At 44.0% G+C, this 21,522-nt stretch overlaps 1 protein-coding gene and 1 long non-coding RNA gene across 4 annotated transcripts in view; one reads left to right on the top strand and one right to left on the bottom strand.

Annotated features, from left to right (window-relative positions):
• Nucleotides 1-1,873: 1,873 nt before the first annotated feature.
• Nucleotides 1,874-21,522, bottom strand: part of fto (FTO alpha-ketoglutarate dependent dioxygenase) — a 120,936-nt gene continuing 101,287 nt past the window's right edge. For 2 of the 3 annotated variants that reach the window (XM_034577515.1, XM_034577530.1), the window contains one exon: nucleotides 7,319-7,502. In XM_034577515.1, the coding sequence (XP_034433406.1) occupies nucleotides 7,334-7,502 (169 nt within the window). In that variant the 3' untranslated portion in view covers nucleotides 7,319-7,333. Of the gene's footprint in view, nucleotides 1,915-3,172; nucleotides 3,314-7,318; nucleotides 7,503-21,522 lie in introns of those variants that run through there. The other variant, XM_034577521.1, reaches the window with a different exon arrangement.
• LOC117756760 lies at nucleotides 1,921-2,619 on the top strand. The gene is made up of 2 exons (XR_004612850.1): nucleotides 1,921-2,112; nucleotides 2,325-2,619. It is a non-coding gene; the product is annotated as an uncharacterized LOC117756760 (long non-coding RNA).

The following is a 21,522-nucleotide window of genomic DNA, read 5'->3' on the forward strand; positions in this document are numbered from 1 at the left end:
TGACAGCGACTGTAAGTAAATCTCATTTCTCTGGTATTCACAGCAACATTATTTGTCGGCTTGCTCTGCATGTCAGCCCCATCTGACCTTGGTCTTGGCTGGATGCTACTTTACCTAACAGTGAGCTACGTCATTAAATAAGGGATCTTTGTCCATTGCCGTCCCATTTATCTTGAGGAAGACACAGTAACTCACCTCCACAGCAGCACAGAGGGAGAGTAAAGAGACTCATGCTTGCCTGGGCTGGCTATAGGTTCAAGGTCAGGTGAAAAATATTAGGAGAAATACAATCAATCAACTTTTAAAGTGAAACACACGCACCAACACGTTTGAAGAAACCTTGGTATGTGTCATGTGCACCAGTGTTATCCACCAGGACTGAAAAAAAAAGACAAAAGCACACAATGAACAGAGGGATGCGGGTTATTGGATAAAACAGTTCTTTAATTACTGCCATTCCTATTGCTTCAGACAGACAAGCTGTGGCGCAGGGAGCACAGAGTGATTCAAACAAGTCAACGCTACTGCCGATCTACAAACAAATCTCTCTGACAACAACAAACAAGAGAGGCGCTGCGAAAAGAAGAAGCAAGAACAGCGTTTGGCAACCATTAACATCTTGGAAAAAACTTCAGAAGTAAAAAAAGGAGTGCATTCTGCATTTTTAATAGTAAACAGCGTCTCTACTTCATCATGAACTAGATAGAGAAGGAAATCAAACGAGGAGGGCTGCTACACTGCTTTGACGTTGGCCCCCTTTTCCACCCTTTTTAGCTTTTTTGAAAGTGGATTTTGTCAGAAGCGCCGGATCTCTCTCTCTCTCTTTCTCTCTCGCTCACTTTCTCAGATGGCCCGCAGCATTACAGGGGAATATGGTGCTGTACACACTTTAAGAGTAATTAAAAGCGATTGAACAGCTGTAATTATGAGAAACGGCGGTTGTGTTCCAGGTCATTCTATCAGTGTTGCCTTTCATCAGAGCAGAGGCAGAGGGGGCCCCGCTGCTCGTCTCTGTTTCTCCATATGCGCATCTTCAAGAACAAACAACTGGCAGGCTGCCTACAGGCTCGCACACACTATCACATTCACACACACGCCCTCATGTCGACACGTGGGAGAGTGAACGTGCACAAACACACACGGGCCGACGACTGATCACATGTATATTCACATGGCTAAAGGTTTGCACACAAACACCCACACACACACATCAATGTGACACAAGCGCAATATCATACGGAAAACAACACATTCTTCATGTTCTCCATTTGGTGACATTCATAACTTTTTTTAATCATAAATCTTTCTTTGGTCTCATTCCACCTCTGAACCCAATAAACAGGATTACACTATACAATACCATGTGAGCGAAGTGAGTCTCTTCTAAACTGTCCTATACTGTATAACACTGTGTGACAAATAGAAAGCATATGTCTGTACTCTACTGGGACTACTGAGAATGAGTTGATCTATCGACAAAAGCGACTGGGTTACATGAGATTAAGAAAAGGAGTACACTGAAATAATAAATAGTTGCACGATGTATGCTAACACTGAAATGCGGGTTCCATCGTTAGACGTCTGTGACACTAGGAGCTTGTCGCTAAGCTTGTGTTGTTAGCATGTTACTGAAGCGCTACTCTGGTTCTAAGGTGCTGGTCTGGTTTCCATTCCAGCCAAATCCAAGCAAGGGCGGCTGAGACGCCAGGGGGTCGGCTGGGGGCAGCGCAGGTTGGAGTAGGGGAGTGATGTAGGTGCCCCAATCAAAAGAAAAAACTATCTTGATCACAACGGAGATGTCGTCAGTGGTCTGTCCCCTCAGCTACTATGGGGGGGGGGGGGGGGGGCATTCAGAAAAGCTGGTGGGTTTTTCCTTCTGTTTCTGTCTCTCTTCATCTTTCCATCCTTCACATCCTGTTCAAAGAGATAATAGAAAAAGAAGATATCATTGATCAAAATACATCTATTCAACACTTGTGATGTATGTTGAAGACTAAAATTTGAATATGACAGGAATAACTTAATAAAGTGTCGTGTCAAGGTCAGTTCTTATATCAACTGAATTACAGTGTGTGCCAATATGCTTCCTCCGCTTTGGAAACCTCCACACAAGTGCAGTGATTGGCCGGCTGTGTGCAGGTGACGGCAAGGTTAAGACTTATCACTCAGGTTTTATTTCTTTCAATCTTTACACAACGATTTATTTTTACCTTTTAATGTGAACAACGAAGTGCAAAGCAAGGAGAGAATGTGTGAATTACTTCAGTATTCACCAAGTCAAAGTCAAGTCAGTTTATGTATATAGCACATTTAAAAAAGCAAAGTTGACCAGAATTTAAATATATATATAAAAACTGAGAATAAATACAAAATAGAAAATAAAGCAATACAAATAAATATTAAACATAAATCATAAATATTTGAGAAATAAAATATTGCACAATAGCAATATTATGAAATCAATGTCTCAAACTTAGCTCAAATTCATGTCTGTATAGCTGCTTTCAGATATGCATCAAACTAAAATTATCCGGAGGGGCAGTATGTGAGACATAACTTTTCCAGCTTGCAGGGTAAGCCAGTGGGCGTGTCTAAAATGGTTCTGACATGCAACGCACGTAAAAGAAGACAAACATCTCAGGATGAAAAAGAGATATATATAGAGAAGTCACTGACGAAGACGTCATCTTGGACAGACAATGAGATGTGAGAGCTTTTGCTGATTCGGGCTGATGCAGGTGTTGATGCACTGTAAACAAAAACACATAATCTCTGCACCAAAATGTAAATGTTATATCTTGTCTCCTGCATGATCGACCCAGACGCAACTCTCTCCTGACTGTTCCGGAGATTATCATGTTGTTTTGAACGCGTCTGACTCAGACGATCTCCTGCTGCGTTCTGCATATATGAAAGACAAACTCCGGAAAATGTGCCTGAAAGTTTGTGTCTGAAAATGACTCATGTAACTTTGTATGAGTACAGAGATGATTCAAACCTGCAGACATGAATGTATGAAAACATGAAACTGATAAGGTCTCTTTTTTGAGTAACTATTAAGCCACAAGAAAGTAAAGAATAAACAAGTGTGACTGAATGTGGGCACTATGGGAGACATATGAATACACCATGCACATAAACACATTTCTACACTCCCACATGAAAGGCCCACCTCCAGAGAAGTGACTCCACTTTGTTGATGATGTCGGCCAGATCAAAGGGCAGCGGCATGTTGGGGTCATCCACACCCCAGAAGGGCCGGTCCACTGGGGCCTCCTCGGGGGGTAATGTCTGGGCCAGGCTCGAATGGCACCTGAGGCGACAGGACGCAGGAAATAAGCACACTCATTAACTCCTCCCTCCCATCAAAACCAAGACTACTCATCAGCATGAGGACACGTGTCCAATCTCACTCACAACACTTTCTGCCAGTGCTTTAATGTTTTGAGATGTGATGCTTTCCCGATAATGATTTCAAATCATTGCCACACAAAGTTGAATCCATATGAAGCTAAAACACCTTTGATGTGTGTTTGTCTGTGAGTGTTTTAACTTGTCCCTAAACATACAGTGGGTGTTGTGTGTTTGACCAGGAGACAGTTGACGTTTGTGTTTCCTCTCCTTTTTATGACTCCTAATAATACTGGTTCAAACCTCCAGGATATGAGAGAGTAAGTGTGTCTGTGTGCACAAAGGAGACTGGATGGTATTTTAATTTCTTGGTACAAAACTTTGTTTTTCTTTTTACTCCTGCACATGTGGTTAAGGATATTTAACTCATTGATCTTTATGCAACTTGTACTTCCCTGCTTTGACAATTCAAGCCAGTGAAGCTCATTGAGATAAATGGAGCTGAGTGAGTGGTAGAGAATGATGTGTCAGGAAAGTGTTTCTTAAGCCATAAATGGCTGCCACAGTACCGAGCTGATGAGAAACCATGATATCATGTATCATGATTAACGCTTCATTCATCTTACACACATACAGGCACACGCAGCAGGATGCTTTGCTGAGAACATCACTCTCTCTTGCTGCAATCATGACAGAGCAGTGAGAAATCCAGCCACTTCATGTCACTGTGTGACTTTGATATGATTAATAATCGGAGCTAGTTGTAATTTCTACAGTGTTTGGAACCCCCACAGACCTTAGCCACATCTTTTGTCAGACCAGTGTAAATATTTACTGCCGTGACTTGGTGTTGCTCTCTGCTGTCATTGTAAATCTGCCCTCCCTCAGCCTCTTGACAGACGAGCACGGCCCTTGACCTGGAGGTGCAAGAGGGAGAGGTGGAGGCAGCATTTGTATGTCATGTGGGTAGTGTGTGTTCTTGCGAGTGGTGGCCCAAGAATTTCCTTCTAGAGCTATGAGGCCAGTTCTACTCCCCACTCAGTCATTATGCCAGGGTCTGTCCTGTCATATCCCTTTACCCCATCTACAACCTGAAAAACCTCCAACAACCCCTCACACAACCACACACACATGACCACCACCACCTTGTGGCCAGCAACTAGCGGAGGGGATGGCGAGGACACAGCGAGCCACGGAGAAGAATATGGGGGTCGGTTATGGATGAGTCGAGGGGATGTTAAGGTTGTCAGGGGACAGCCGGGGGCTGCCACAATTTGTGGTTATATATTTTCAACGGAGCCACTTAATGTTCGACTGGCTCTCAGCCTAAGTGCTGCATTTTGGTGCGGTTAGCCCTTTAAAGAGCTGCTGCATTACGGTGGTGAGAACCAGCATTAACATCCACTGTTCCAATATATCTTCTGCTCTCTGGATCAGGGCCTGATAATAGCATCTGTTAACATGCACTAAGTACCATTATGTAGCACATCACTTCATAAATAATACGATTAGGCGACCTTGGGGCTTTGCGACGAGCCGTGTGTTTAAATGTTCTCATCATTTATTTAGGGTGCGAATTAAAGGAAGCGCCACTTCAGAGAAGGAGGAGGACATGGCTGGCATACATATCCTACAGAGTGTGTGTGTGTGTGTGTGTGTGTGTGTGCGCGTGAGAGAGAGAGGAGAGAGAGAGAGAAAACCGACCCAGACAGCACACTCTCACACATGGTGTGGTTCTGCTGACATCAGCTCAAGGAAACCATAGGCCAAGGGAACCTAGGCCTTTGATCTGGTCTGATTAAGTTTTCATGCAGTCGAGCTGTGAGAGAAAACACTCGCCTCTTTTCTCCTGTCCTGACTCATAATGAAAGACTACATAGCGTAAAATAAACCTGACCGGTCGCCTTCAATGGAGCTGCTGCATTTATCTGACAAGGGATCTTGCAACATTAGCTTGCAAATAGAAGGCTCCTGGTTTAGCAGAGATATAAAAGATATGGAGACTGGAAGACTATCAAAGATAATATAGTGTAGGTAATTCAGCAGACGCTTTTACACAATCTACCACTGTTCATGAAGTACCGTCCCTTGACTGCTAAAATGGAACCAAACAAAAAGTCAATATCAAGCGAGGTGCCTTAAGCTCTCCAGGGCTCTGGCTAGAAATTCAGCGTAAGCCACAGTGGCGTACAAACAAGGCTCACCAAAAGACTTTCCCATGGCAGAACAGCCCACCTTAAAGTTAAGGTCAAAGACAAAGAGGTGTGTGTGGGAGGTTGAGGAGGGAGAGAACGTGTTTGTGAGTCCAGGCTGTTCCAATGGATTAACCCCAGACAGATATGGGCCTAACTATCCCATCTGGCGCTCGGTCAAGAGAGATTGGCAATACAATCACTCATTTCAATTTGCCCTGAAACCTTATAGCCTAGCGGGCCCCCACTCAAATGGTATGCTAATGTGAAAGGTATCTAGGATTCTATCGCCTCTATTCCACAGAGGCCTTTCCCTCCATGCAGCACAGTGCACTTGAACTACGGCTGGGGCGGCAGCTCCACGGCCCTCGCTGCAGTATGGGCCGGAGCCCCCTTTGCGCTCAAACTAACCACTTTAGCTAAAGTGAGTGTTAATTATGGACAGGCAAAGCAGTCAATAAAAGGTTAATGTAAAAGTCAAAGGATAAATTCCTTTAAGCATTGCATCATTCCACCATCTCCGCGACCAACACACTGCTCGCAGGTCTCCTAATCAATACGTTTTACTGTAATGCGCTCCCCATCGATTTCCTCCCCCCGCTCCATGGTCCAGGCTCCATCACTTGGTTAAAGAAAGGAAAGGGAGAGGGAGAGAGAGGTAGGGGAAGGAGAGAGAGAAAAGGGTAAATAAAATGATTAACCTCGGTTTCACTTTGTTGTTTCACTCTTAGTCTCTCTCTGAAAGGCTTGTTAGAGGAGGGCCGGGTGGTCCAATATCACTGCCATCACCACCATCCAAACCATCATCAGCATCATCAGTCCACTAAATCTCAGGTCGGTGTGTAATTGTGTAGCAGTACACTCAAGCAGGGCCATACATTAAAAGACCCTCTGCTCTTAACAGGATGGAAATCCGCCTAATAGACAACATCAGTGCTTCCGACTCATGCAATTACACTGATAAATGCACAATTGTGTCAGAGCAAGTGAAAAAGAACCCAGAGAACGTAGATGGGAGACAACACTTATTGCATTATTGCTACAGGAGGTCATTTGTAACCACATGGGACCAGTCAGCTCGGACTGCTTGACTCGGGACATTATCATCGGACCAGGGTGGAGCCAGGCCTTGCTGACAGAGCTTTTTGGAAGTGATTTACAGAGGTTCAGATAGTTTGAATAAACTTGATGTGATTGTTTCACGTAAGTAAATGCAAAAAGACCCCTCCGTTGGTGCATCAATGTGGAAAGAGTGACCTTCAAAATTAAAAACCAGCACGATGTCTCAAACAATAGTAAAAGCCAAAAAGGTTGAAGATCCTTGTGCAGAGTACAGCTTCTCCTGGAGTGAGGCTGAAAAAGTGTTGTTTTGTAAAATGGTAATTAAATAAATAGTGTCAATCCTGGGCGGTGTGTTGTTAGTAATACTAAAAGCCATTCATCAAATCCACGTCAGAAAAAAATCCATTGAATCAACCTTCAAAACATACCTTGTATTGGATTTATGTTTCAGTTGTTTTGATATATAAAACTTTAGACAGACATATTGCGTAAAAAGTTGAACTTTCACCTACAACGACCTGAGTGGTTTGTACATTTTTTCTTTGCTAATATAAAAAAAAAGATTAAAGAATAAGTAATTGATTTGTTTGACACTGTTCTTGTTTACAAAGTGAATGTAGGTCAACGCATTGAGAATCATCTCCAAAGTAAATGGCATGCCCTTCACACTAACCCATCCAGACCAAAAACCAAACCCTGTGTAAAGATACAATGGCGCAGACCATCAATCAATCATCCACAATAACTCTGAGCTGTATCATAAGCCTGCGCTGATCAAGGAAGGCAAAATACCTCAGATCACCTGCTCCCTCATGCTCTGGCTGCGCTTCACTTGACTCTCTAGCTCTCCTGTCCAGGTGTGAGTTTTTATGGGTTTGGCAACCCGAGAGCCTGATACTGAGAATGCAATCAAACAAGTCATGAAAAAACTGGCATGTGTCTCATAAATCCGCCTGCCCCTGAAGGTAAGGCATGCAATCACGTTCCAAGTAGAAGGAAAGAAAGAAGATATTATCTATGTACATTCTATATCTATGCAATGTTGTGTAAGGATTGAGCGATTGAGCACATCTGTCTTTGTATGTCATGCAGTTGGATTACGGGTGGGAGACAGACGGATAGCATTTATCTATATACTTATCTTTCTACTGTGTTGTGCAAGATCTAAGTGATGTCATGCAGAGGGCAGTGTGACAGGGAGACATTCAGAGCAAGGCCCAACCTGTGAGGTGTCGAGGCTCGGATCTCACCGCCACCACCGAAGACTCCGAAGGTCCTGTGAACTCTCAGCCTGAACTGCGCGTCAGATCCCCACCCACCATACCCAGCTCCCATTATCCCAATCACTGCCACATTCAGCGATAAATGTAAAGTGGTGCAGAATGTGAGCCAGCCAGCCAGAAAGCGTGGGCAGGCCCGCGTCTTAACCGTTTCCTCAGGATCAATCAAACGCTATTGTGTCTGCAGACAGCTGCTGACTGTACACTTTGTGAGTGTGTGAGTGTGTGAGGTGGGCAATTGTGGAGAAAGAAACAGAGAGGGAAGGGGTGGGTGTGGAGGGGGGTCATCAAATGCATGACATATGTTCCTTTCATTTTGATTCCCTCTAAGGAGCCTGGGCTAATAAAACTAACATCTGATGCACTCTTTTCCCCTTTAATTAATGGTTGAGGAAACCACGCAAAAATGCATTAGCAAGGGGGGGACGGGGGACGGGGACGAGGTGGGTCCTGCTTGGGGCTTTCAGCACTCTCCCCCACGTGCCACCATGTAACTGCTGCTTCTGGGAACAATAATTCTGCCAGGGAGCTTGGGTACCTTTGGGTGGGGCAGCCCCTTCCTTAGACTCTGTGAGGTCTCCCTCTAGCCAGCTGCAGTACGCAGGCTGTTCATTAAACCACATGAAACAAATAAGGCTCATTATTGAGGCATCTCCAGCCAGTTGGGAATGCAGGGCCCAGAGTCTGCATCGGGTCCGTGCACTGCTCGCGGAGGTAGTTTGGATCAGACAGAGAGGGTTAATCTCACCTGTGCAGCCCTGCTTACCTCACACCCTCGGCGTTTGATGTGGCCTGGCTGACTGGGCAGTCTCGGAGCAGGGTGAACCAGATGTAACAGAAAAACACACACAGGGCTAGGTAGCCTCTAAATAGCCTTCATAATTGGTGGCAATAAAACACCGCTGCAGACTGGAAGTGCAAAGGAGGCAAGCCCCTGAACTACAGCTACTGCTCTCAAAAACCAGGTGGACGTCCATTAGGTGCTTAACAGCGTAACAAATTACCGAACACCCTGGCCTGCTCCTTCACCTCCTCAGGCTAAGGGGTGGAATGTGGCCTAATGTCAACACAGGCGCAAAATTTACGAGCAGACAACTATTGTTCAAATGCAATCAGGTTCTAATAAAAAAAGAGGCAGGAAAAGGACAAACAGATAGGGCCCTCCTGGCCATTTACTCTTCCGACGTGGAGTAAGGAGACAGATCACCCCCTAAGGCTCTGGATCTGTGTGTGTTGGTGTGTGTATGTCTGAGAGAGAGAGTGAAGCAGTGTGTGTGTGTGTATGTGTGCGTGTGTGCGTGTGTGTGTGTGTGTGTGTGTGTGTGTGTGTGCGTGCTCCCGGCTGACTGGGGAGGAATGAGGGTAACTGGGGCTTAGGGCTGACTAGCCACCTGTGCCAGGCTACACGCTAGTTCAACAGGAGCAGCTGGCTTGAAGGAAAAGTAAAAAAAAAGAAAGAAAACCCCCCCAAAAACAAACGTTTACTCTGGGCCCTGCCAGTCACACCCCAAGGACAACACTAAGCAGGGACCTCAAGCTCAACACAACAACCCTCTCCATCATCGTTCCCAAACGATTCACACGTGGCCAAAAACCAGAGAGAAACATTTTGGATATATACGGGCAAGGCTAATTAAAGTTGGTTGTGAAGAGACACTTAAGTTTTTCCTGATGACGCTGTTTATTTATAAAGCCCGGGAGAGAAAATGGAGCAATAAGAGGACTTGATGGCGAGGGGGTAAAGAGGTTACAAGCCTGCGAGTGTTTGCACTTTTTCAGCACGATGTCTGAAGGCCGTAAATCTGCTCTTGGGGAATCAGGAAAAGGGTTACTGTGGCGTTGGGAGCACTAACTTTTAGTTTTCCAGGGCAATGGTACGCTGTTGCTGTGAAAAGTTGTTGTTCTGAGGGTGTTCTTGTAAAACGATAATTTTTAACCCTCATTCCTCCTCTCCACCGTGTATCCCCCTCCCTCCTGGGCAAGCGTCAGTGCCCTGTGGGCATCATCTGAATGGTGCAATAAAGCTGGTGATGGATGAGGCTTGCTTCGACAGCTATACAGCCGAGCCATTGGACAAGGCCTGACTCCAGTCACATGATAAGGTCGATCCAGCATGGGTACAATTCCCACCTGTCTTCAGGTGACAATGGCGGGGTCAAGCTGGCCCAGCTAATTATAGCCTGCTATAACTTCAATTGCCTAGTTACAAGTCATCCCTGTAGCTCCAGGGAATGTGGTGTTAGGTTCTGATGCTTTTGTGTAAAGTTAAACTGTGAGATAGAAGCTTTAAACTGTTGCACAACAGATATTGGGTTTCAGAAACGTGTTCATTAAACTGCTTTACACAAACTAACACAGTGAATTTGCTGTTCCCCTTTACACAAAGCATGGACACAAACAAGTAACTCTACGAGAACCAAAAAAGAGCAGGTCACTGCTGTTCTTTAAATGAATTTGAAACTTTGTTCAAACTGCACCTTATTGTTGACACTGCTTGTCACCTCAGCAAACCAGTGATACACACCCGACTGGAACAGTCATAAATCTTAAACCTCATTAACCTGCACTGGTCCAGGAACAGGCTATAATTACACCATTAACACAGAAAAGACACTCACGTCAAAACACATAGCTTACATCATCACATTAATAAAGAAAGTATGATCATGTTCATAACAGGTATTTATGCACTCAAAGGACAACAAAATATGTAATTTCAAAATGTGTTTCTCAGAGATTTAAAAAGCACCCATGACAAAAGATGCGGTTCACACCCCAAAATCTGACACTTAAATATTAGTCATAATAGTTCTCACACACATTTAGTCAAGATCATAAAATGTAACAGGCTGACTGCAATTTATGGATCCTTTCAAGCAGCACTTAAGGCTTTGAATCTAATTTCAGTTGGTGTCTTTTTTGTTAACCTCTGAATGCACAAACAAAGGAGTGGCGCGCAGTAGGAGAAGATGTTCACATTCCCACATAGGCATCTGTCAACAAGTGAAGTTTCCATTAATCACTCCGTTTATAGCCTTTTGAAAGTGTCAGACTGGATATACAGTAACTTGTATGTTCCCACGTACATTTGGGTTATTTTTTGCAAGAAGACAAACCAAAGAAAAAGTTCTTCTGTCCATGAGTCAGATAGGCCTGTAGTATTTGTAACACAGCATGCAAGCGTATGTGCATTCATGTGTACACATGTGTACTTTGTGCGTCCATGCCGGAGGAGCACTTTCTGCCAGGTGTTTGAACTTCTGCATCACCTGGTGCTCCCGCTGCGTGAACAGGAGTTTTGTTTCACCCAATTAAGTAAATAGTTTAATTAAAGGGCCTCGGCATTTAAAACGCTGTGAACAGCCAGCAATTTGTTTGGAGGAGCAGCCAGGCTCGGCCCTAAGGCGCTTTACTGAACAGGATGCACACAGTGAGCCAGGGAACGCAGTATAATAGTGTGTTTGGGTGTGTGTGTGCGAGTAAATACAGTAAATACCTTCCTATGTAGATGTGTTGCTATGTGTGTTTGTGTAGGTGTGTGTCTACTGGCTATTAAAAGTTGTTCTGAGTGTTGAATAAAAGCTGTTTGTGGTCTAACAGGTGTTGCAGAGTGTTCTGTTTATAGTGACAATATCAGGACTTTATGCAATAACTGTAATACCAGCAGCGCTGAGGACTGTGTTTCATAGAACCCAACCCTTTATCTACAGTGCCAAAGGCTTTGTTCATATTGATAATGATGTGAGTTAAGTACAGGGTGGTGTTCATTGTTTAGTCAAGTTAAGTCACAGTAAAAGGTGACACAGTCTTAGCTTGTTTGCCATATGAACAACAAAAGCCACAAGAGCTCCACATTAACTAACTCTTCATTAGTTATGTGTCTTAATGATTTTATTCACTCCCCTGCTCTGCACTTCCTGCCAGGCAAGGTTGCTTTGTACTAAATTCTCTGCCATTACTGCTGATCCAGGGTCAGCTGTGGGGAGTAAGAGACGGATAACCTCTTTCTGAGCCCCGTAGAAGTGCAGATGGCGGCTCGGAAGCTCCGATCCAAAAACTAGCTTACAACTCAATCACTTTGGCCACATCTCCAAGTCCACAGTTTAACCCCCTACGATGTCAGCCAAGGTCACAGATGCACACTCGAGAGGCAGAGAGAGCCAGGAGTGAAGTGCTGCCAGAGTCGAAGGAATTAGATCTGGGCTGAGTGGCCCTCATCTGGCTAAGCCTGGTAAGTAGCAAGACTAACAGGCTGAGGCACGGTGGTTTGGGTTCGTAGATACACACACATACACAGACACACACACACACACACACAGCCATGCTCGTAAGCTTGCAAGGAAATGGACACACAAACACATGCACACACGCACACACACACGGAAGGACTCGGAGGGCTACAGATGGTGTGCCCTGGGCCTGGTGACTGGGGCTCTGAACGAGATACTTTAGATCCAGTACGGAGGCTGTCACGTTGTGCAGGGCTCAGGGGTTGGGGCGGAAGACAAAGAGCAGCGGAAGGAGTGTTTGAGGGGAGGAGAGGAGCGGGCGGGGTCTAACTCCTTTCTCCGCATGGGGGCTCCTAACGTTTTTAGTACAACACCAACATGTCACTGTCCATTCGTCCCTTCGCCCTAATGCCCATGTCCTTACCCGGTGTCTCCGCCTACCAGTGCAAGCACACACACCCCATATATACACAAACACTAACATACAAACACTCTCTGGGAGCCAGCGGCCACTTCAGCCATAATTCTGCCTGACTTACGCTGTCTGACTGGCAGGAGACAGGGAGGGTGAGGACAACAAGCTGTGAATACGGGAAGAGACAGAAAATCATTGAGAACCTTGCCTTTATGAATCTTTGATGAGAAAGAGTGGGGGTTAGCAGGGGCATTGCCTCTGGTTAAATCAGAGCATCTCGTGTGTGGTGTGTGTATGACTGCCAACAGAGGTTGAGATAAACAGGGCCTGGACCAGGCCCAGACAACTGCAAACCCTGCAGTCGAGAACATTTGTCCCTGCAATTAGTCCCTGTCCTCCTTGTTCATGTTGCAGGTAAATGGTCTTGGTAGCTAGCAAAACAGCTAAAGCTACAGGTTCCCACAGAGCCAAGGATGAAGTGGAAGGTTTGAAGGTGCCAGCAGTTCTTTGTGTGCGAGTAGAGGGCATCTTTTGTATTTAAATATGCAGCTGGTAACACCTCCATTACCACATATTAATGTGGTGTTAATATGTATGTTTGCATTTATGATGATCTACTTCCATTTGATGTTTGCATTACATTTGTATTATACAAGACAAGATGCTGTAAAAGTGAATGGAAACTAGTTGCCAGTAAAAACATCTTAAGAATCTACTGGTGCCATGCGTGTGTGTGTAAATTTGACTATCCAATGCTTGATCCTTTTTTTTGTTTGTTTGCTTCTTGTTGAAACATGCAATCTGGTTATCCCATACATTTTTATAACTTTGTTGATTGTGCTCAGAAATTTTTAAAATAATTCCTCTTTCATTGCAACACAACAAAACTCAGACTCTGACAACTCAAAACTATTGATACCTCTGAAGATTCTTATTCCATTCAGTCACATTTTGCAGGCAACTCCCAGCCCGCAAAGCATTACACTGCGGGTAATGGCCTTCATTTCTCATCTGAGAGAGGACAAGTTTAACATATACTAACAAGTCTGGCTCGTTGCCATGATAAATGGCATGCAACTATGTGCAAGAAGAAACACAAACAATGACTGGTATTGAGCTGGTATTATGCTGTCCTACACTGCCTTTTTCTAATTAACAATGATAAAGCATGTTGAAATGTCTTGTAAAGACATACTAGCTTGCAATTAAAGCGTGGGAAGCTGCATTTCAAACACACCCTTGTGGTATTTCTTCACTCATTGTTCATTGTCTTACCTTCACACCTGTTCTGACTTCGGACACATGAAAAGCGGGTGATGACTCAGAGGAGGTTGTTTTAATTAAAAATACAAGACATGTTACAACCCTCCCTCACATCTCAGAAACGGCTTTTTAATAGATGTCAAGCAGGTGCCAATTTTCTTCTCAACATGAGTTGGGTTATGTTACGAAACAAGCAGAGCTGCATAGTAGCTTTATCTCATCTGCCACCTGTGACAGCTCAGAATTCAGAGTCCTCCAGGAAGCTCGGCTCATGTTAATGTGTCACCGATGAAGCCTTTTGAAGACTTGATTCATCCATCTGTCGGTGAGCACACAGGTACTGCTCACTTCCGTTCACATTAGAGCTTGGCAATGAAATGAACTGTCTGTCTTAAGCTGATCAAGAGTTGCCTTGGCTTCCATCTGATCTGTCAGGTTCAAACTTTACACTTCACTACACATGTTGATTTCATATAGCAAAGTACAGGCACAATGTCAAGCTGCTGTTCGGACTAATCTACTTTACGGTTGAATTTACACAGAATTTCAACTTCCTGGGACCCGGAGATGAAGGCGCTGGATTGATTGACACCTAAAGTGCCTTTTCTCACAGCTTGTGGACTTGCCAGTACTATGAGCTCATGGCTTCCTGCAGCCTCGGGAGAAGACAACGGAGAACGATGCCAGGTTTGGGTTGGGTCATTTATAGGGTGTAAGACTGAGTATAACAGTGCCCCCTGATGGTTCATACAGGCTTTGTGCTGGGGAAGGATAAAATAGGTGACGCAAATGTTGAGGCTAGGAAAAATAGTGGCCAGGAAACAATGTCACCTGGCATCAAATGGAGCTTTTGTCGAGCCTTTGTTTGCAGGTGAAGAGAGGTGAAAAGAACTGTACTTAGCAGAGTTGCTAACCTGTGGTCTTATCTGCTGGACAAATCAATAGCAGTGTCTGAGAGCAGAGCAGATTGTGCTTGGGGGGAGAGCTGGAGGGGCTACCCCCGGGCCCCTCCTGGGGGGTACCTGCCTGTCTCTTCACCCTCCATCTCTTCCGCCTCAGTGCTCACGTCCTGCAACTACTTCGCTCCCCCCCCCCCCCCCTCCCCTCCGTTACATCTTGTGACATCTATGCTCTGGACAACAGGGGATCCACATTGTCTAAAATGTTATACTACTGGTGCAGATAAGTGCAATGTATATAAGAGCATATACAAGCTAACTCAAACATGTACACACAGGCAAACACACACACCCATATACACACTGAGACATCTATTGATACATTTGCACACACTCTCTGTCCCCTGATACCCAACAGTACATGGACCACAATATGGACAAGGTACAAATGGCTTCCCATTGTAGTGGTCTTTCACACAGGAGAGGAGGCCATACCTAATGCACACCAGAACACCTTCCCCCGCCTGACCCAGAAGCCCTGGAGAAAACCGTGGCACTGAGCAACAGTGAAAGCAGTAGCTACTCCTGTGAACCGCAGGAATCCAATTCTCTAAAAGCAGAGACCCTTCCCCTCATCTCCCCTCCACTTGCTGCTGTCTACTTACTTTCAATCACAGTTAACATCACAGAACAAGAAGTGGAGGGATGGGAGGAGGCGAAACACAAGCCTGCTGCAAAATGTGCTTGTCTGGCAGCTGCTTGCTCTGACATTTGAGGCCATAGGGACCTTGTTGAAAGAGCAGATGCTCACTGATGTACAGGCACAGGAACATGGCAACTACACAAGTGGCTCAAGCAGAAAAAAAATCCGCGCAAACACATGACAGAAAAGAACAAGGGGGGAAAAGCTGCAGATGACAGGCTCACGCAGAGAAGCGTTTTAGTGTAGGAACAAATACACAGCAGAGTGGACATGGCACACTGACATGCACAGAGATGGAAGAAGACACCATGCAAACAGTGAAATGGATGCAATGGGAAGTATCCAAAAGAAAACAATCAAACAATTATTTGCACATTAATGAGCAGGAAAAAAAAGACATGGAAACTACATTTGTGTTTGAATAAAGACATCATACACACAGTACTTCCATGCACGATGTGCACATACAACTATACTTGACACAGAGTCCCATTGTCCCAATGCATAGATAGAGTACAAGATGCCCCATTTGCCACACACATTAAATATATAGACACACAAACCAACCATATATGCATCTAATTGCATATACTGACCTACATACTGAGTGCACCTTGTAAACACTACCATGGGATATCTTGTTATTATGCTCGCAACCATATTCAGCTTGCTACCCTTGAGTGACAACATGTTCCTGGAATACTGGCAACAATCAGGAAGAGGAGAGAATTGAATGGTGAGGGTTGGAATGAGGCCAAGAGAAGATGAGTGAAGAGGGAGAAAACAAGAGACAGCAAATAAGGGATGATGGAAAGATGAGATGGGAGGAAAACAGATAAAAACAAAAGAGAGAAACACAAGACAGAGAACGCAAAGTTAGAGCGGTACAGAGCAAGCAGCATCATGGTGCATCTCCGGCAGAAAGAAATTAGTTTCCGCAGAGGACCGCGGGCAGCGTTATGGAAATGGGAGGCTGGCAGCTTCTTTGGCTGATTGTAAACAGGATCTTGGTAAGGCATATAGCCTCTGGTGCGGCCCACGGAGCCTGGCATCAGCGCGGCGCTGTGTCAAGCTGTAATACGGTCCCTCCTTCTATCCGTCTGGTTCCTTTGCTCCAACCTGCCCGAACTCCACTTGTGAGTAATTTATGAAGCGGGTGGGGGTGGTTGCGGAAGCTGTACGCGCACATCCTGACACCAAATACACGTCATGTTCCACATGTCTTCACACTAAACTACAAAGAGCTCTTTTGTCTCTACAATGAAAAAGAAGCATTAAAAGTAGTTGAGGCATTCAGGGTACTTGTACGTTGTTAAGAACTGTGAACCAGGTAGATAATCGCAGTCCAGTTAGCAGAAAGCAGTGGATTGTTTTACTGGCTAGCTAAAGCTCCAATTATGCTGTTTTTTGAAGGAATATGACATTATTCTCCGGTCATGCCAGGGCACAGGCGTGATGCAGTGCCAAGTGTCTTTAGGAAAACAGGCCAAAAGGCTAGCCAGGAGTTAAGGGACCTTGGCCATAAAAAAGCTCATCAGTGCACATAGAAATATTAGAATGGAACCAGATCTCTACAGATTACTTCCGTAAAATCCACTTCGCAGCTGCTCCCACCACAACTTCACTAAGTCTTATTGCCTGATATGTGCCTTTATAAAATCCAAACTAACAGTGTCCGATTTTGTGAGCATGTGTGTCAGCCCTACATGTGCAAGTGTTGCTACCTCTTAGCCATTTCTGGCACAGGCCTCTTGTAGCTATAGCACAATTAGGCCTGCATTATCTTTGTCATGCCGCAAAACAAAGTGCAGCCGTGTAATGCGAGATCTTACACAAAAGTAAACAACTTCATCTTGTGTCTGAAATATGTGTCACTGCGACAATGCAAAGCTGCCCATCGACACAGCCGTGTCGGGTTGAACGAGCGTCTCCTAATTAATGAGAGAGAGGGGCCGAGAGAGATAGAGTCAAAGAGAAAGAAAGTCTCTCTTCCACAGTTCTCCTTCAAACGAACACTTCCTACGGGACTCCATTGTTTGAGTGAGGCATCATGGGTAGCCTTATTTACAGATTTTAATTGCTCTGGTGATCTGTGGGTAAAACACCCTGTCGTGATCACCCCACAATAGAATTGTTACTCTTTCTGACAATAGTAATAAAATGCTCTACAGCGTCCGGGGGAAAACAAGGAGGAAGAAAACAGAAGGGCAGAGAAAAAGAGACACAGATGGTAGGCAATGTAAAGAAAAGGGGAAAAAAATTGGAGAAAAAATAAATAAGTGGAAAATATTTCGGATGCAAATTTTCTCAGTGAGAGGAACTAATCTGAGCAGGCGGGAAGCAGGGATGAGGATGGGACTGTTGTCCAAGGAAATGATTGCTCTCCCACCTCAAAGTGACAACCATGAGAGGCTCACCGTTCCTGGACCTCCGAAGCGTAACCGCAAAGAAGACATGCGCAGCAACCGTCACACAACACAGACACAACACAAACACACACACACACAGACACACACCTCCACTCACAGGCAGATTGGGAATGTGGAGGTAGGTCACCTACAGGAAGAGATTAGTGTCACCAGGCAGGGGTATGAACATGGGACTGTCGACTGCAGCTGTCCCTGATCTGCAAGGAGCTGGCACAACTAACTCTCATGTTCGTTCACACTGCGGAGTTAAGACCAAAGGATTCCAAACATTATATATGAAATGCACTGAGCAGGGATAATCAGTTCACTTAAAATAGGCAGCTGTAATTTAATGCAAGAGAACATGCAATAAACAACACTGTACTGAAAGTGCTACATTTTTGTTAGGATAACTACTTTAGATTTTTGTATATTCATTCATTGTAATAGTATGTAATATAATAATATAATATTGAAGAACTCAAATTTTACATTTACAAAAACACTTACAATCTTATATAATCCAACCCAATAGTGTCATAAACCTACTAAACAGTGTAATCAACAACTGACATACTGTATGTACAAAAAAGATATTACCAATTGGTTCCTAATTGAAATGAAATAGTTAGAGTGCAAAGTCTTCATCACAGGCAGTCTGTCTGTGTCAACTACACATTAAAATATTAATTGTTACTGATAAGCAAATTAAGCAAAGATTAAAAAAATGCGAGTTTCCAAACATGCAAAAATGTTTCAAGTCAGTGTGTTTGCCCAGTATTTGACTATATTGCTGGGGTTAGAGGGCTTAGAAATATCAGTGCAAAAAGTATTGCTGTAAGATATATTCTAGATTCTATAAATCTATGAATTCTATATTCATACATATGCACTAAAGTTGGCAATAGTTGGGGCAGATGGTATGGGAATCATGTGAGACCCATCGGAACATATGTAAATAGCTCAGTTATGGAAATTGGTGCATAATATGAAAGACAGTACAGGTTGAAAATACAAATATTTATTTGGGAAAAACAAGTGACTGACTCCTTGTCTAAAGATGTGTGCACATCGTTCTGTAACTCAGGGTTTGCAGAGACTTTGAGGACAATGAAAAGGTCAATATTTGTTGGTTTCGAGAATTGGTGTTTGCACAAATCAAAAAAGCAAAGATCCCAACCAGGTAGAAACTAGATGATAGCCTACATTCATTTAGAAGAAGAAAAGCAGATGTGTCCAATGTGTTGTCTAAATTATTAGTAAATTTGTTTAATTTTGTTTTCTTATGTCCCTTTCACTGCGTGATGTTGTTCAGAGCATCAAGACCATCATGCTCTGGGAGAAGAAAAAAAAGCTTTTTTTTTTTTAGTACATTTTTTCTCTTAAACTTTTCCTTCTTTTGTATATGTATACTGGAAGAAGATGTTTGTGCATATTGTCTTGTAATCCCAAAAAGGGATGGTCCAAATGCATTGGCATGACAAAAAAATTTAAATTATTATGTACAGATGGACAGGTGATCATTTTCTTGCATAATTTAGTCAAGCAATGACATTCATTCACACCGAGATAAAGAGCTACTGCTCCTCACCTCTGTAAAAAGGCCTGTTTTAACTGTGTCAAACCCTATCCCATTATTATGCCTGCTGATAAAGGTAATACAAACACCCTGTGCATCAAAGGTCCATAAAAAATTAAACAGCCAATCAGCTGGCAATTATTCTCTTTAATCTCCTGGAGGCAGCCAATGGGGAAGTGCCTCCGGTGGTGGTGGTGGCGGCGGCCTGGAAGGGAGTCTTGCCTTCAGTTCTGCACAAATCCAAACACTTACTTTGCATTATGCTCAGCTCAGGATAAAAGAAAGTGCAGGCAAACTTTATAAACTGTTTTACTTTGTATTTGTGGAAAATACACAATCTTGGGTATTGATATATTAAAGCCTGATAAGTCGATTGGTCTTTGTCTCTCTTAGACTTATAGATTGTTTAAAGACATTTCAACTGGACATGAAGAAACTGTTCACATTCCAAAGGAGCTGATCAATGGCTCATTTAGAGCAGCTGCATATGGTGCCACAGTCTCTAGATGAGGTGATGGTTATTGTATTACCATCAGAGCTTAAGACTCTTGAATGTATGCTGATGATTTTGTGTAGTTATCGGCTAAAATGTATTAACGTACTTAAGACTTTATTGCGGATTAAGCAAGATAAGCAACATGCGAATAGGAAATGAGAACAATAACAGACTGGTGCTGCCAGAAGTTAAATTTAGATTGTCACCCGGCCTGTGTTACAAAATCAAATGCTCTGCTGTTCCTTGACTAAGCTGCATGACATGATAAGACAAACATTTATCATAAAGCTGTACGTCAAATACACCTACAATGACCTAAAAACCTAACAATCGACATTGGAGGTTTTGTGGACTGCCCAACTAGGGCTGGCGTCACTTTGGCCCTGGCTCAACCCACCCATTTGATTCATGTCACTCCTGTCCACACTATCTGCACAAACACCGACTCCCTCCCTGCTCCAATCGATGGGCGTGTGGAGCCACTCAATGCCAATGATTCTCCCCTGATCTTAATTAGAGAAACAGATCAGATACAAATGACATCTCAAATCAATCGACAAGTACAGGGCAAAGGGACTGGGGCCGTGCGTTGAGAGAACTTTCAGGCTCCTTTTTTTCCGCGACATGAATTTAAAAATCTATGCCCTGAATTTGAATGAAACAGCTTTTAGGTCTCATTCAAAACATATGCAGCTCCAGGCTAAGGTTCTCCCTGGATTTCAAATTAGTCAAAAAGTTGCACAACATAATCACCAAACAGAGTTCCTAAATGTGCTAATGAAATATAGATATCGGGAGATCCTACCCAGTCCCTCTCTGACTTCTCCACCTTATGTTTTTTCCATTACTCTTCATCTCCATTTTCCACTCCATCTCTCCCCTACTCTACAATAGAGACTGGATGGATGGATGGATGGTGGCGTAGAGGGAGAAGCCGGCTGACAGGCTCCTTAGACGCATGGCTGAGTGTATAACTAGCAACATTAGTGAACACCTACACCCAAGGAGCCCATCAAAGACGAGGGTATTTAGTGCGGCGTCAAGGGAAACAACACGCATACACACAAACACACACACACTCGCAAAGAGACACACCTGTGTGCCAAATGCTAGTGCACACATGTTCATTTTATTGGGGCATATGTGCGTAAGAATGTATGTTCGCACAGTGGTATGTTACAAAGACCAACACACACACACACACACACATACACATGCACACACACTACTGAGGGAGTCAATAGTGCTGATTTTCCTTGTCAGCTCCTCGGCAGGCACTGGTTTAAAGAGACATCAATCTGTGATGTCAGCACTTACCTAATGAACCCTCTCAGATCGATTGAAGCACTGGTCCGCTACACAGACTGCCTTCACTGCTTTTATGTATACTCTGACTCTTTTCAGATCCATGCTGGGGCCAGGCCACAATGTGTCCAGGTGTGTGTGTGTGTGTGTGTGTGCATGCAGCTGTACAGATGTCGAAAAACAAAAAAGGTGTGCTGATGTGTGCATTTATTCTGCGTTTGTCTTTGTATTTACAAAAGTAAATATGTGTTGGCTTTGACACAACTGATCAAAGGCTTGTTGGTGTGTCAGTGCGTCAGTGTAATTGCACAGCTACGCAGACCTACGTAACAGTGTGATT

This window comes from Hippoglossus hippoglossus, chromosome 3 (genome assembly GCF_009819705.1).
Source record: "Hippoglossus hippoglossus isolate fHipHip1 chromosome 3, fHipHip1.pri, whole genome shotgun sequence".
In the NCBI taxonomy this organism is placed as follows: domain Eukaryota; kingdom Metazoa; phylum Chordata; class Actinopteri; order Pleuronectiformes; family Pleuronectidae; genus Hippoglossus; species Hippoglossus hippoglossus.